Source organism: Myiozetetes cayanensis, unplaced genomic scaffold, assembly GCF_022539395.1.
Source record: "Myiozetetes cayanensis isolate MyiCay16 unplaced genomic scaffold, myiCay2020 scf3, whole genome shotgun sequence".
NCBI lineage: Eukaryota > Metazoa > Chordata > Aves > Passeriformes > Tyrannidae > Myiozetetes > Myiozetetes cayanensis.
Window position 1 is genome coordinate 55,097,632 of NW_026087521.1, and position 17,955 is coordinate 55,115,586.

At 41.0% G+C, this 17,955-nt stretch overlaps 1 protein-coding gene across 1 annotated transcript in view; it reads right to left on the bottom strand.

The window, feature by feature from the left end:
• Nucleotides 1-14,283, bottom strand: part of TXNRD1 (thioredoxin reductase 1) — a 38,598-nt gene extending 24,315 nt beyond the window's left edge. The window contains exons 1-3 of the mRNA XM_050324940.1: nt 14,183-14,283; nt 3,254-3,360; nt 1,012-1,134 (exon numbers count right to left, since the gene is read on the bottom strand). Coding sequence (XP_050180897.1) covers nt 1,012-1,134; nt 3,254-3,360; nt 14,183-14,261 — 309 coding nt within the window. The 5' untranslated portion in view covers nt 14,262-14,283. The remainder of the gene's footprint in view (nt 1-1,011; nt 1,135-3,253; nt 3,361-14,182) is intronic.
• Nucleotides 14,284-17,955: the final 3,672 nt, after the last annotated feature.

Consider the following 17,955-nt stretch of genomic DNA (forward strand, 5'->3'; position numbering starts at 1 on the left):
CAATTCACATCTCAGTCCTGCGCAATTCCATTATAACAGAAGTACTTCAAAGGGACCAAGGTTCAGTGTGAATCCAATATTTTCTCCTTATTTGCTTTCGCTCTTCAATGACCTCTCCAGTTTTTGAGAAAAAAACAAATGCCTTCTGCTTAGAGGAATAATCCAGCTCCAGGTCTTGTGCAACAAAACACTTTTATTTCTAGGAATTCTCAATTCACTTATAAATAGTTAATCCTACCAAAGCCAGAAGAATCAAAATGTGCTTGACTACTGATGTAAAGGACAGCTCCTGACCTACATCTAAATTTCATCAAGTTTCAAATATTTGGGATAACAACTCTAAGAGCTGGTATATTTTGTACCACTGTGGATTCTTTTAATTAATTGTAGCTATGCCTCTGAAAGCAATATCCTAAACAAACCCCATAATTTATCTGGCTACAGGCAGGAAATACCAGACCCTAGAAATCAAGAGCTGTATTGGGTCAACCCAACACCACAAGGACGAGACCCTAACGCTGCTTAAGGATAGGTAAAATCTCCATTTATGCAACTATATAAGCTCACAAATCACAAAATCTCCCCCATTGTTAAGACTTAAAACAAGATATACAATTATTTCTGAAGAGATAGTACTTTTATATAAAACTAGATGCCTCCTGATGTTCATTTTAAATAATTTTAAAAACCTTTTCATTTATGAGTTAAGTTTTAATTCAACTACTAATAAACACCATTAAGGTATCTACCTGCTGTTTTCCAGAGCAGCATTATCTCCCATTAGTGGGGACCAAGTTTCATTCTACTAGGAAGTGTACCATGAGATTTGTATGTTCTGAAGAACATAAAGAAAATAATTATGTGTATCCAGCACTAACCTCCAAAGAAATATCACTGATCAGGCAGAAATGTTATGCCCCTGCAGTGTTAAAGATACCCAAATCCAAGACACTGAGGATGTCGCCCACCTACTTACAAGGAAAGTAAGAATCTGTATTTTCCCTTTCATACCTTGGCAGCTGCCAGACCACCTGAGCCCCCACCGATGACAATGAGATCATAGTCATAGGAATCCGGCACCGGTGCGAGCCCGTTCATTTCCATCGGTTTCTGGGGCTTGTCTTCCTTATGTGCCTGAATAGAGAGGGGAAAAAAGTATTAGGGAATATTGAAACATTATCCACAGTGTTCCAAAATTAGTATTTTCAGCAGCAAATATTGTGATAGGAGAACATAACTGCATCTGAATCCTCTGAGATCTGTTTGTAATTAGCTTTTAATTTCAGCTTCTTAATCCATCCTTGAATAGCTCAGTACCTGTTAGATACTGAATTATGAATTTTCTTGTTTGTTGGAGCCCAGGGTTTCCTTGCAGAGCTTAGTTTTCCACAACAATGCAACTCCAGTGCCTCCTCATTACTGCACTCCAGGATGAGATACATAACTGCTGACATAAGCTTTCCATTAATTTATTTTACTCTTTTCATCCACCCTGGATTTTGCTAATTAGTGTTTTTCCCCTCCTCTTGCATATATTAGTAGGAAAATACAACAACCCTATACAACATTGCAACGATCCACAGTAATTCCCAGCCTTGCCAACAGAATGATCAGAACTGAATGAAGAAAAAACTTCAGAAAACTACATTTTTGTAACATGCGTGTGTTCATTATTGCTTCAGTTCAGCACTGTAAGTTCGGCAACAAAAGGATCAAGTATGGCCACCATGGTTTCAGAAGAGATTTTTTATTTTGTTATCTCGATTACTACCACAGAAAACAACCCATAAGTCCTAAAATGCATTTTGGCAGCTGTATGCCACAAAGATCATAGCACTGTCTTTCTAAAACGAGCCTTTGTACTTAATTTGTGAAGCTGCAGGTTATCAGGGCTTCAGACCTTCAAGCCTTTGGAGTTGCTGAGAAAATTCTCAAATGACTCTCAAATTGCAAAGACAAGATCTGAAGTGTCTTAGCTGATGTAAATCAGTATCAACAAAAGTAATGAAAAAACTTTAAAGACCAAAAATTAAGAAACCCATATTTTGTCACTTTATGAATCTGCTCTCTTTTATTAAGTATTTCTATCCACCTGACTAGGTAGGACTTCATTCAGTACTACTGGAATAATTGTGGCAAATCAAAGAAAAGAAAAAAGCCCAAAGAAGTTACCCTTTTCTTTTCATCTTAGTTTCATTTTGCATTAGGCAGCCCTTTCTACTCAACCCATTCTACTGTCGCCTCTCTCTGAGGTTTCATTAGTCCCTCTCTATAACTGTGTCTACTCTACTGACGGCTGCCAGCAGAGATACACTGACAAAAGTCCCCTATCCCTCAGACAAATTACACAGCAATGTCAGCAGAAATTCAGACTGTGCCTGTAGAAAGTTAGATTTTAATAGTATTTCATAAGCCTGTTAACAGTAGAAACAAAACCTAGAAACCACCTATGGCTGCTGTGAAGGCAACCCAAAATACCTCATTCTCCTTCCTCTGCTGTGCAATCCCAACATTCACCCCTTACACTAAATCAACTTTGCGAAGGGTTTTTACTATTTTTCTAACACAGCCATTAGCCAGGCTCAAACTTCCTACTGCAATCAGAGTGACAGTAGAAAAGGGACATATATGGTATCATGATATGCAGCTTCACTTTATTTGTATTCAGGGATGTAAAATTAGAGGAAGGGTGCCATTCTTTACCAAAGCACGCCTTCTTGTTCCCTTAGTGGCAACAGGATGGTGTGAAGCCTAAGGGCAGACTAACTCCTACACAGTCATCAAACCCAACTACCAAGAACGGTATCTTTATGATGCATTTAAAGAAACCACAAAAACTACTCATGAAATTTGATTAGATCACTACTTATATAATGCTACTTTTGAAAAACGCTTTATGTTTTCACATGGAGTGAGAATCTTCAGCTTTTATTCCCTCCTGTTTGGTTCATTTTTCATTACTTCTTCACAATAATTCTGTATGAAAACATATTAAAAGTTTAGATCAGACAAAGTAGATTACAACCTCCCTCTCTGCAGCCACCTCCTAGAACCCCACTCCAAAGCAGCCAGGATCTTGACAAGCTCCACGTCCCATTTACCAGGTGAACTTGTTCATGCCCATGAGCCATCCTGGGAACAGATCTCCTCCATTCTTCTCCCACAAACTGCAATTTTTACAACAAAGCCTACCTGCTGATTATTTTTCAGTGGTAAAACTAAATTATAGACTTTAAAATGCATCTCCTCCTACCTTTAAAGTTTTCTCATGATCTCCTATCGGCTTCTCCGGTACAAAAACTGGCCGTGAAGTTTCTCCTGCTACTTCGCGCTGCCCTTCCCGCAGCTTTGGGGCTCCCTCTGTGAAATAAAGAGTAAAATAACGTAGTGTCTGGAGAAATGTCCTTTATGAAGGCTGTGCTCCTCCAGGGAAATTGTCTGAGGGAGTGGCCTGGCAGCCTCACTGCTTCCTCATCGGCGGCATGCCTGTCCCAGGGCAGTGTTTCCTAAGGCGGCCGATGAGTAATTTGCAACGTTAGGATGACTTGCTATATTTTTCTCTCGAATAAAATCCCATATGAGAGTTGGTTGAGATTTCAGCACTTTTTGCCAATCTAACAATATGCTTGGAACAAAGCAAGGAAATCATGTTTGCTGTGGCTAAGCCTGAAACTTCAGTCTTAAAGGAAAATTATGATTTTCAGCTTTCTTGCCCAGAAAGTGAAGTTCTTATTCTGATGTGCTTTTTTTTTTTTATAAGAACTCTACTTTTTTAAACTGAATTACAGGTTTTTATTTTTCTCTTGCAATTAGTTGTCTGAAAACTTCTTTCAGTTTGATGTATTGATATAATTGGTTTTTTCCATGTAATTTCTTCCCCCACTCCCCAGTAATTTCTGACACATGATATTGCTCAGACTGTGAAATCCTCTAAATAAACATATTCCAAAGTCTGAAAAAAATCAGCTTGCCCACTGGTAATAACTGATTTTATATATATATATATATATATCTCCCCAATATAAAAGTTTAAACATACTAGTGAAAAGAAAAAAAATAACATATTTACACACAGTGAAACTTTATTTGATGTGGCATCAATAAAGACAAACAGGGAAAATCTAATACTTGATTGGAATCCATTATTAGCTATACCTTCCTGCGTGGAACTGAGTTATAAGCTTAATTTCCAATAAATGGGTCACTACACACTCGTTTGTACTTAATCACATACTTTGCACTGCACAACCAGCATTAATTAGCAAACCCTGACACGTGCCCATACTTAAAAAAACAGCCATACTGAATGCTATGCATACATTCCTTGGGCACTGAGCCCGCAAACCTGAAAAGCATTCACACACACAGACACAAACGAAAAAAGGCAGTCATTGAAAATTGGTTTGTAATCTTGTCATCTCTGATTTCTTCTCTGAAACTTAGTGATAAGATTCCTTTATCTCACAAAGGCATTGGGAACATTGCTGATGGTGGTAAAGGGGCTTAAGGATCAGAATTGTTATGCAATACTTAATAGTAGTATTAGTGATAGATAATACTTTTCCTTTTCTAGTTGGGGAACGTACAAATGTAAAAAGACAAAAAGAATACAGGTTTTGAACAGCCTTCACAAATAATAACTTCACAGCCTTCACAGAGGATAATTTTTTGCTTCAGTATATTATCAAAGTTACAATTCTGCATATACCTGAAGCAACTGAAGGAATACTTTATTCCTACAACAAGTTTGAACAACCTCAGGAATGTTCACCTAAAACTATATCTTCACTGAGATAAAATCTAGTCATTAGACAACACAGGCATTTATATAAACATCTCCAATTATTTTCAGGTAGATCTGTGCCAGAGATGCGAAGCTTTAGCAATAGCCCCAAAACCCAAAGGCAACCATAACCTCTGGCAGAGACTTGAAAGACTCTGTATGTTGGCTGCCTCTGCTGCTGGGGGCCTCTCCCTTGCTGGTTTGGGCAACCTGCCACAGGCAGGATGACAAAGCAGAAAGCGCTCTGTGCGTCACCTGCTTGGTCTCCATAAAATTCCATCCTTTAACAGCAGTTACAATAACCCACACTCCAGGCGAATCAATACTTTCCAAAAATGAATCAGCAGACACTGTTTTGCAGAGTGAGGCTGATAAGGGGAACCTGAATCATGGATCTGCTCTGGATAACCCTCAGAGATGTAGTGGTGAGGATGAGGATGACTCTCTTTGCCTGGTAATTATCGGTGTTACTTCAGTAAGTTTGTAGTAACTCACAGCAACTGAAGGAAGATCCAGCGAGGCTCTTGCCCTGCACTACCACCACCTTTGGTTTTTGCTAGTCCCGATCTAGATGGTGGCTGTTGAGTGCTGCCTAAATTATGACCCTCCAAGTGCTCCCTCATGTGTGAATTGATCCAACAAATCAATACTATCAAATAGGGACAAGTCTACTCTCTTCTACCACACTGTTTTCTTCTTCTCCTTGCTGTCTGCATACTTGGCACCAGCCCTGGCAGATGTCAGACCTTTGCACGAGCTATATCAACTCACTAACCCAGGAGAAAATTAACCCAGGAGAAGAAAAGTTGTGGACAGTTTCCCACCATTCCAACAAGCTCAGCCAGCCCAGGGAAGGATCCCATACGCACCACAGCTGGTGCCAGGCAGAAGGCACATCTGTACAGATTGACAGGGACAAAGAGGAGATAGCAACATTTCCCTTGCTGGTAAGGGCAAAAACTGCCAGTTTTGCTCAGCAGCTTGTTAAAACAGAAAGAAACCCCACCTTTTAAACCTCACTTCTCGAGCAGAGGGGGGAAAAAAAATGCAGTGAAGCAACTATGGTATTTTTAATCCATATCCTTCCTTATTGGGAGTGAGCTTCCTCACAAACCAAAGTCCTCCCTGGTACCGAGGCCTCTGAACTTTTGACTGTTGGTTGTGTAACCTCATAAGCAGAACTGCTGCAGGATAAGAACCACCTTATTCTGCAAAAGTGTACAGCCAGGGATCCCACGGGCTGCTGAGGCAGGATATGGGGACCCATGGAAAGCACTTACCCTTCCACTACTCACTGTGAAGATCTGGAAGTGGAACTTCAAGGCAAAAGTCTGCACTTATTTACCTAGATTTTCTGTATCACACAGAAGAACATTATCAACAAGAACAAACTTCACATTTTTGACAAACTATGATTTTAAAAATATCCGCCTCTAATCCAGTAGTTCAGAAGATGCCTTTAAATTTGTAATGTTTCCAAACAAGCATGTAACTTGTTTTACAGCCCTATCTTCAGACATCTGAGAAGTACAGGCCATTTCATACAGTGATGAACATTTACATTGTGTCCAAGTGAACTTTTTAGGTTGAGAAATTTTCAGGTTTTCCCTCTACTAGATTTGCTCATTTCTGCACTACCAAGACAGGTCACTACCTCCTCCATTGCATAAACTCAAACATTTGGTATTGGTGGGAACACAGCCATTACATCATTCAGATTACAAGGGGAAAGAAACCAAGCCTTTAAAATACACACCTCCAGCCTGGATCATATTACAGATCCACACCGAGAGGATGCCTTGCAATCAGTTGAACTGACAAAACTGATAGGAAATTGAAGCCTAGCTTTGCTGACATACATGTCTTTAGCTTTACCTTTTAAACTTCCTTTGTCTCAATACATGAGTTTTCTCACTTTCATTCTTCTGATTCTCTCCCCCATCCCACCAGGGAGGAGGCAGTGAGCAGCTGTGTAGGGCTGAGCTGCCAGTTGGGCTTAAATTATGACATTCTCAAATCCAAAACCTAGCAAGACTCACAGGCAAAAGAGTAAAGCGCATTTTCCTAAGAAATCAGAAGTTCTCTAAACTGCTTTTGCTTATATTCGTTCAGTGTGTTGCTGTAAAGCCTTTCAATTTTATTTGTATTCTTGTTAATATGCTTTTCATATCCAAGGGTTTAAAACTTCTGCCATTTAAATAAAAGATAGGTTGAATGGGATCATGATCAAGGCATAATGTGGAATAACTGAACTTTCCACCTACTTGAAGCAGGGAGTCTACTTTGTCACAGATTTCTGTTAGCAGAGTCCTGACTGCAGTACACAGTATTACTCCAAAACACCCATCTCCTTCATACAAAACATACATTCTTTTTTCACCACAACTGTATGAGTATAAACGGCCTTTAAAATAATTTCCATAAAGTAGCAAAACATGTAGATACAAACTTTCTTTTGGGAACTTGGCAACCTAAGTGTTCAGTTCTCTAAGGTAGAGGAGAAAAAAACTCTCATCATTCTCAGCAAAACAAATGCAGTCAACATGTGAAAAAGGCAGAAAATGGCAGAAAGCTTCACAGCACTGTTTTCTCGAAGGACAATAAAAATCTGCTGAGAACTGTTAATCTAACCTCTACAGAGCAGGGTAGGAATTACAAAACTGAGACAAGCCAAAGAAGAAATACTGACAGAGGAATGATGAATGCCAGATCAAACAAAATACTAACTTTCAAGTGACATCCATCTGAGGGCCTGATTCAAAGCTCTATTTACACAACAAAAAAGTTCTGACTCAAACAAAGGCCTTAAATGACAAAATTCACTCTTTTCAGCTCAGTTTTTTAATGAACATCGGGGGACTGACTCAGCAAAATCCTCCAATCTGCTTTTCACTCAAGATAGGTCAGCACTGTGTTTTGAGGACTTTAATCCACCACCTTTGCAATCCCAGAAGAATGTGAAGAGCTGCTAACCTAAGGCAAGAAACTCAACACTAAAACACCTACCTCTCAGCCTCTAATAACCAGCCACTCAGGTTCATACCTGTCACATCCTGATAGTCTGCAAAAGGGCTTTTGAAACTGGTCTCAGTTCCTAGTTCCTAGCAGAAGTAATTCCTACTTTCAGGCATTTGTTTACCTTTTGCTTTTCTAAGTATCCATGCAGCTACCTTGAAGTCCAATTGTAACACGAAAAAGTACTTTACTTCACTGATTTCAGAAGTTCAACTGTAGTCCTTGTTTTTTTATGAAAAGCCATCATAATTATGGAACTTTAAACCCCACACCAACTAGATATGGGCTTTCTCACAGCCTTTCTTAGTAGTGCTCTCTGACACCAAAGTCCTTAGCAGTATCAGACAGTGGATACTTGCTCTTGAAAGTCTTCAGCCATTCCTCACTTCTTATGTAATTGTTTACAGTAAACCATACAGGAATTAGCCAGGTTGCTCTAATTAGCACAAACAGAGATGTTTTCTGTGAGCATAACATCACATGCTGGCCTCAAGTATTTCTAGAACACCTCCACTACAAACTCTGTTAGCTCTAACAGAACAAGCTATATAAATTTAAAAATTATATATTTCAGATTATGTCTTTCTCGGTGAAAGACAAGCAATCATAAATTAATTATGTATTTTTGACTACTTCCATCTTCCACTTTATTTCATTGTGAACTAAATTAACTAGGCTTTGAAAAACTCAAGATAAAGCTTCTCTGCCCTTCTGTGCTAAAAGCTACAACATCTTATTTAATGATTTATATGCAATCATTATGGAAAATATAATCTTACAATACTGGTAATTTTAACATGGATTTTTGTCTATTCCCTTCAAAAGTCACTGTTGCTTTTGCATTTACACATAATAGTATAATGCTTTTTCTAATCCAAATCAAAGCAAAGGAAGCTGATTTCTGGTATGACTGCCTGTAGGTACATCATGCTCACAGTGCCATCCATACTGGCTCACCCTTTATTTGGGATGACCTGAAAAAGCTGAGTTTCCTGACTTTTCTTCTTGAAACTCCTGTGGTCAATACAAACCTGTGGCTCCCACAAACTGTGATTAATACTCTCATGCTACCTTTTCTTTTTTTTCCCTGGTCAGTAAATAAACAACTCTCTGACAGGAGGAGGAAGCACCACCAGCCACACTTATTCAAGTGTGGCACCTGAGGCACAGAGAGGTAAAAGAGTACTCAGCAGGGCTGGAACAGGATCTCCCAGGTGCTGGTGCTATTCATTATCCCTACTGCCACCAGCCATTCCTTTATTGTCTCTACCACAGCTAAAGCCATTTAATTCAATCCCACACAGCTCTTTGTAATCAAGCTCGCATTTGAGTCATAGAGAACATAAAAAATATGGTGGAAAACAGCTCACATAAAATCAGGTTATTTGTCAAAAGAGCCAGTATTAAAAGTGATCATGGTTAAAGGAAAAAAAAAATTTTTTGTAGGTGATATCCCAGAAAGGGCATGAAGTTTAAGGAGGTATTATATTACACCATGGAAAGTACTTAGGTACTTGGCTTAAAAAAAATGTAATTTTTTTTTTTTTTAAGAGGTAGGGGGAAAAAAACCACTTATTTAAATTCAGAGTAATCAAAGTTTCTTGTCTTTGAAAAACAAAGGACTTGGGCAGAACAATTTAATCCTCCTTGTAGCAGCCCAGCAAGCAATGACACAGCATTTCCGTGAGGTGAGTGAAGCAGCACAGTCTAACAGGTCACTGCCCTCTGAACTCTCTTGCCAGCTAAGTGATATGACAAAATCAATCTGATGCACACGGGCTCTGACAAAGCTCTGGCTGGAAAGGGTTGTGAAAGGCGGGTGTAAAACAACAAATATGTTACAACCTGTGAGCCAGAATTACAGAGACGTGCTTGCTTTGTGTCAGGCTGTGCAAACAGCGGAGGAGATAAGGAAGTCAAGAGTTTCCTTCTCACCCTACCGGGGATGCAAGGCCAGGACACAGGTGAGGTGACCATGCCAAACAGCACTTTCTTCCCCCAGCAGCTGACTCAACAAGCAAAACAGGCAACTTCCCTAGAACAGAAGACAAAATAAGATGGTATCTCGGTTCACTATGCAAAACCGGTTCATTAGCAGATTCTTAAGAAAAGCTAGGACTACACTAGACTAACCTACCATTATTTTCTATGGAAATAAAAGTATTTGCATGCTTTACTTACTCCCTCCCTTTGCATTTATATCTCTTTTATGCAAACAAAAGTGCTGGGTCAGATAGGGTTGTAATAGCCAAAAAATTACAGGAGGTCACACAGCTTGACATGGTTTACCAAAAATGAGTCCAACTACATACGCAGTAGTACAAGGCACAAAGAGTACAGGTAGAAAAGGCAATATGCTAAGAAAAGCAACAGCTGTGAGCTTTTTGTAAGAAAAATAGAGGGTAAAACCAAACTGAGGATAAGGAAAAAGAGAGGCCATCAAATATAATCAGGTTCTATGAGGAAGACCTACAATGTGACACAACATTCAAAACGGAAGGTACTGAGAAGTAGGAATGAGGAAAAAATAACCAAGCACTGGAAAAAAACGGGCTGAGATACTACAAAAAGTTGCATTGCAACAGGAGGTATCAAAAACATGCAAGACATCAAAGATAGAACATTCTCAGGAGATAGCAGTGATAAAGAAAAAGGATGATAAGCTACCAATGTGGCATAATGAGTGAGACACAGTGCACGATTCTATCTGGTATTTGGTTTGTTTTCTACAGGCACAATCAAAACAATAACAAGACACGCTACCAAAGGGTGTCCAAGATGGGCTTAATGAAGGAACAACTTTCAGACAGGAAGAAGGGGTGGAGTTTTGAAAATAGAGAGGCCATAGAAAAGGACTGGAAAAAAGGAGACAAGTATCATACATTTTTGAGGGCCAATCACTGTTTCCGTTCACAGTAGAAATCAAGGGGATGGCATAACTATTAACAAGGGCAGAGGAAATACATGGGCATTAAGCCACATTAAACATTTGAGTCTACTCTTCTCCATAAAGAGTTCTATGACACATCTGTTATTGTTACCTGCTCACATGTAAATTATATGGTCAACACATTTCCAGGAAATACTGCAAAAGTAAAACTATTTGGGGCCTCATTATTCAGACACCACATGTAAATGTCAATGCAACCTAATCACTGTTGGTGTTTGTACTCCAGCACAGAACTAGGACCACCAAAGTGGATCCCCTGTTATTCCATCTCACAGTTATGCTGCATTCAGGGGTTCTCAGATTACCACTAACAATGAGGAACAATTATTTTAGTGCTACTTTGTTAATTCCCTTTGTAGAATCCAATCCAAATTTCATTCCATGTCTACTGTAACTTTCCAGGCCCACCAGTGAGTGTGTGCTGTATCCTCAGTGCCCAGTCCTAAAAGAAGCTGAGCAACTTCAATCTATGTCATAATCAAACTGAGCTGAAACACAGCTGCTCACAAAATTCAACTAGCACCAGGACCTGGGAGAAAAAAACAGCACTTGAAGCTATACCAAGGTACAGTCCAACAGAAACAAACAATATGTTTTATAAAGCAAAAGCTGCAATTCAAGCTATCTTAATTCTAAGATGTGTAAATTTAGTCCCTGATTGTATAGCTCTGAATTTTGTCCTTAGTTCTTTCCACAGTAAAACGTCTGTTTATAATATAGAAAACTAAAAAGGTGTGGAAACAAATTAACAAAAAAATCAGGAAAAGCACTCTCTTCTGAGTTATTTCCAGTTTTCATACCTTTACATCCACAAAATGCCATAAATACTGCACGTGTAAAACTCAATTGTTGAAGTAAACTGAATGGTATTTGAAGATTGAGAATAACCCTTTTGAAAGCACAAGCTAAGGACAAGAGAATGTATGTAATAACTATGTTATGCAAACCATATACAAGCACTTTATCTTAAACTTTTTACTTTTTCCTGTGCTAGCCACCATTTTTCTTGCCAGTTTTGCTCATTGCCAGCTCCCCACTGCTTATTTTTTTAAACATTTTTAGATCTTACAGTAAATTAATAACTACATTTATCATTGCCATTGTCAAAATGATGGAAGGGTGGGAAAAAATCCAGAAAGCCATTAAGAAATTCTTACAGCTACCAATGGCCCAATTTCGTCCTCCTACAACACACGTAAGTTTAGATATACTTTGTCCAAGGGGTGCATGGAGATATTAAAACATTCTATTGCTGGTTATGACTAACTACAGAAAGGGGTTAATTTTAGATTGCTCGTGTTTTAGAGTCAGTTAAACAATGAGTAATTAGCTTATTTGAATTATGTTTCCATTTTAAAGTAAATTATGTATCTCTATTCACATTTCTGGTTTTTGTTTGTTTGTTTGTTTTAATCTTCTGTTTAACCTCTTCTACAGCACCCATGATTTCCCTTATCTCTTGTCCTTGGTGGACATTAAAAACTTTGACATGCTCCTTTAGGAAATGAACGTTGGATTTCAGATAACAATCTACTTGTGTACAACTCTTACAGAAGCAAAGCTGCCTTGGTGCTGAAATATAAACCTTCATGTCACATTTTAAACCAACCTTCCTGGAGAATTACTTTAAGACACTGCCAGAGTTGTAGAACAGGCAGCAGAATGTTCTTAAATTGAAAAACCAAAGATACAGCAGAGCATATAAACCAAAGCCCAAACAATAGGTTCTTATAAGTCATTTACCCTAAATGAGTCAGCTTCACAAGGCTGAAGAGGCTCATTAAGATGCAGGCTTCATTTCTGAGTTTGTGTCAGCAGACAGACTGTTGGCCAGAGGAACCAGGTTTGGGTATAACTCCACAGCAGTTTACTTTGTCCCAGACTCTGTGCTACCACACCTGCATAGCTTTCAGTATCTGATTTTAAACTAAACTGGGTATTTCTAAATCATAGCATGGTAGTGGCAGGATTAGGTAAGGGACCTGTTGGGGATTAACCCTAACTGGTATCAGGTCACTGCACTGTTCTGAAAGCACAAGAGCAACTGCACTCTCTTGACAGTGGTTTGAGAGTTTTCTTTTTTTTTTTTCCTCCCAGTCCTTCTTCTTAGGATCAAGGAACATTGAATGTTTCCAATGCCAGGCTTTTGACTCAGACTGGAGGATTTTGCGTTGGTATAATTGAAAGATACTAAGCAATATAGAGCCATAACAATAAGCCTATCTCCAGAGTTTTAACTGCTGTAAACCTCATCTTTGTATTTGCCAGCTCCTGCTGTGCCTTACGCAAATTCTTCCACACAGGCATCTTCATTCTTTGTTTGCCAAGTATCCGACAATTTCCAAATGCATAATAAGACTTAAAATATTATATAATACCTTAAAATTCCCGAGGTGTTTTAGTGTCAATGTTCTCAAATCATTGCATATATAGAAACAGTCCCCTTCCCAAGGATTTGGTGGAGCTGAAAAAATTCCTTCAGTAGTAGATGCTCAATGAAGTACTACATCCTAAGAGTGCCTTTTCATTTAAGCAGAACTGCTGTTCAGTGTCAGATGTAAGCATAGGTTCATTTTCCGGTGTTTATTACTTCAAGCCCATTATTTATCTTCTTTCATCAGACTTTTATAGGCCCAGTGAGAGCACAGTAAATGCTATGTCCAAGGAGAATCTCAGGCTGAAGTTCTGACTCAGAAGACGGACAAATCAGACAGCTGAAACACAAATTTCCCCAATGCTGTCGTGGGAAAATGCCTCAATCCTGGTAGACAGAAAACATCTCTACGGACCAGAGGGCCATTAGCTCCCGTCTAACTCAAGGTCCCCAGCACAGGCTCCCTTCAGGACACAGCTTTTGCTGGGAACGCTCGCCCAGCACCACTGCCCGCACTCCCCAGGGCCGGGGTCCCGCTCCCTTCATCTCCCCAGGGTCAGGGTGCCGCTCCCTGCATCTCCCCAGGGTCAGGGTGCCGCTCCCTGCATCTCCCCAGAGCCGGGGTCCTGCTCCCTGCATCTCCCCAGAGCCGGGGTCCTGCTCCCTGCATCTCCCCAGGGTCAGGGTGCCGCTCCCTGCATCTCCCCAGAGCCGGGGTCCTGCTCCCTGCATCCCCCCGCGCTCCCGTGAGCGGGACGATGGCACAGCCTGCCCAGCCCCGCTGGCCTCAAACAAAGCCAATCAAGAGACAACCAGGCTGTGTTTGGGCACAGGTGACCAGCACAGGCGGTCGGACCGCCGGTCACCCCTGCCGAAGGCACAGCGAAGTTCTGTAGCTGAGGGAGGGGTCAGCAAGAGAGGGAGCCCTCCTGAGTGTTTAGCCGGAAAGCCCGCGGTAGTTTCTCCGGCCGCCTCCCTCCCGGCCCCGCCGCTCCCGGAGCCCTCCAGGTGCGAGGCGCTGCCAGGCAGGTGCCCCCCGCCCTCCCGCCCGCTCGCCTACCTGCCCGGCGCCGCCGCTCGGGGGGTGCTCCGCCGGGCGCCTGCCGCACCGCCTGGCTCTTCCGCAGGGTGCTGCCCATGGCGCGGACGGGTGGGATGCGATGGGATGGGATGGGACGGGATGGGCCGGGATCGGGTCCTCGCGCAGCTCCGCGGCCGCTCCCCCCCGGCAGCGCCCCCTGGCGGCCGCCCCGGCCCCGTCGCGATGGCGACGGACGCGGCCGGAGCCAGCCCGGGGCCGCGGCGCCCCCTGGCGGCGGGATGGGCGCTCCGCAGAGCTCTCCTCCCGTGGGATGCCGGCGACAGGCAGGCACTTGGGCAGGAGGTGCTTCAGGAACGGGGCTTTTTTCCCCACAGTTGATGGTTCACGCTAAGAAATATATGTATAGGAAAGCCACTGTAACTGAAGGGTTAACTGTGTGAGGCAGGAAGCCTGAGCAAGCTTATTGAGCTCTCTCGTCCGGGCTCAGGACATTATTTGTCACTTATATGTCACAGGGCTGCCCAGGATGCAGCCCCGTCGTAGTGGCTTTCAAGTGAATTGGCAAGAGGAGAGCCTGGCAAGGACTTCTGGCATCGGCCGAGAAGCCGGACAGGGCAAGATGAAAGCCATGACCCTGTAAACCATCACCAAACCCCGCACACAAATGTCTGCTGCTATTGTTGGTCCACTTTGAGCTTTCTTCTCTACCAGTCCAATTTGAGCTTTCTTCACTCTTCACACGGAAAGAACCGTGTGGCTTGTTACACCAAACACAGCAGTTTATCTGATCAGCATTCTTGCTTACTGCAAATACTGACATTTGTTTGAAGGGATTTAAAAGATGCAAAACCAACCATCGATGGTGTTGTTCAATGGGTCATCTTCTCAGCTGCTAGGCTCTCTATTTCAGATTGACTGCTCTGGGCTCTGGGGCTGAGCGAGCATGAAGGATGCTGTGATGACACCACATGGCAGCAAAATGAATGCTGCAGACTGAGGAGCTCTAAGTGTCAGTGACCACTGAGCTGCTCTGTCGTCCTGCATAAGTCCTAAGAGTCCCCCAGTGTAAAATGTAAACATCACGTCTGTTTATCCTACAACCCTCCAGAGCTGTGATTATCTTTCAGTGCAGGACTCCAGCCATGTCAGCTCTCAGTACTCCGCCACAAAAGTAATAATGAACGACAACAAAGAGAAAAAAGAGAACAGATTAATAACTTGGAGTCTTGATGTTTAAGAGGTATTGCATCCTCAACCTCAGCTTTTTTGCACAGAGGACTTAATTCCTATTTGTATTCCTGTATTACTCTTCTACTCTGCAGTGATATCTCCAGCGTCAGCTGGGGTTTCAAATACCAAAAAACACACAACTATACTTAAGACTGTTAAGTGGAAAAAAGTCTCTGAACTTACTGTGGGAATGACCACTATGATTTTAGAAATTATGCCTGCAATATAGATATCTATAGTAACAAAAATTATTATGATAATGGGGATAATAACTGTTACAGGCATTCAAGGATTATTACAGCTTCAAAAAAATATAGTTATTAAAATAATTTGCTGAACAAGCTTAGGGAAGGAACTCTATTCCACCAAACCCCATCTCAATATTTTCATTAAATGAAAACTACCAGCTGGCAATTCAGCCAATTTGAGAAAAAAATCAAATTTAAAAAACCACCGTAGAGTGCCGTTCCTCATTCACAGTGTTTCATTTTGCTTATTCTTTTGCAATTATGTTCTAATCATATTTCCTTTTATTAAGAAATGAAAAAGGTTTTACATTGTTGCGGTGAAGATCCACTGAAGTAATGGGAAAAAGGAAGTTCTGTATCTGAGATGTTTTGTGAGTTTGAAAACCAGTCCATCAAAAAATCAGAATTATCCAAAGTCACTTATAATCAAAGAGTCTCACTGCAGAACAGAATCTTGATGCTGCACCCAAAGACTAGCACACATTTTCACCTTCTTTTCGCCACTCCTCTCAATCGGTTGCTTCCTACAGAGTTAGTCTTACACAAGCTGTTATAACCTCCTCACAAACACTTCCCTCAGGCCATTCAAAGTACAGCTGGAGAATTTATGTTCCTTAAGTCTTATTTTAGTCAGACTACTCCTGATCTTGGCCTCTTAAAAGATAACTACTCTTTGTTATTTCCTACAGGCTTCATGCTTTCTCCTGAATTACAGGTTGTGATCAACTCCAAGGACCTATTAACCTTTTTCCTTTTGGCTGATGTACTATCTTGTCAGATCATAATTTTTCCAGTTTTACCTACTTCTTTATGTTCTTCTCCACAGAGGCCTATTGTGTGCTCTCACAGAGTTCCTCAAGTTAAATCTTTTTTTCTGCCCACATTCAAAAAGGATCTGCCCTCTTTCTATTTAAATTTTGCCTAGAAATTACACTTCTGATGAGGCTTAAGAAAAGTCGAGTGCATTCATTTATCTTTTCATTTATTCTTAATTGACTGAACTGCACGCATACATGAGGTCCTGTGCTGAACCCCTGAAATTTAAGCAGAATATGATTAAAAGAATAATGGAAAGTGGAAAGAAGAGAATGGAAGAAAAATGCAGTATATTCCAGCTATTAATAATGTGATCTGATGCCTTGTTCATACATTACACATGTTTTTGTCAGTCTTTGTCTTTTTTCTCATTATTTAGACCCTTTGGGAGAGAGATTGTATCTTCCTCTCTCTTCAGAAAACACTTGATGTTTCAATTTCTACCGCTGTCCTCCTCACAAATAACTTTCATGCTGTCCTTTTCCAGTCGTAAGGACACACACAGGAGAGCAGTCTTCAGGATCATACAGTTGAAGGGCACTCTACACACTGTAGTATCTCCCTGACACAGACACCAACTCAAACCCCTCTTGAGGGTCAGAGGTAAGTCTGTCTACTGAAGTCACCAGGAGACTGAAGCCCTATTTCAGTTTGGTACCAAATCTGCCTTGGGTGGTGCCAAAAAACAGGACAAGAGAAAATGGGCAGAAATTGATGCACAGGAAGTTTCACTTGAACACGAGGAAAACTTTACTGTGCAGGTGACCGTGCACTGGAACAGATTGTCCAGAAACTTTGTGGAGTCTCCCTTGCTGGAGATATTCAAGAACACAATCCTGTGCCATGTGCTCTAGGATGACCCTGCTTGAGCAAGGAGTTTGGACCAGGTGACTCACTGCGGTCCCTTCCAACCTGACCCATTCTTGTGATTCTGTGGGTTTGTCTGTTTTTCTGTTAGTTCTACCTACATGAAAATTTAGTGCAGTTCTTCAGAACTGCTTTGTTAAGGAGCAGGACAGCAAGGACTGTCTCATTAGAAATATCTGTGAAAGTCCTGAAAATCTGTCACGTACATCTTGTTTTCAGTATTGGACTATTATAAGGCATAGACTGCATAAGCTACCAGTGTTGGGATTAAGAGATCTCCTGTGATAAATTCAACTAATGTATTAAAAGTCCATAAGATACTGGAAGGACTAATAAAAATAGTAATTACATTAAGATATTCACTGATAATGTTCTTCACAAGGACAAAATATAAGGTGTTTTGCTCTGTCTTGAAAGCTCGATAAAGACATTTTATAGCAAATGAATTTGGTGCTTGATTGCTGCTGAAGAATCTCTGACAGAGCTGTGATTATCTAAATGGTGCATCAATGGGACCAGTCCTTCAGTTGCTTCTGAGATCGATTCCCAGCTCCCTGTGACTATTATTAGTGAACGTTAAAATAATATTAGAATTTCTGTTTGCACAAAGATTTCTATATATTCCTTCTA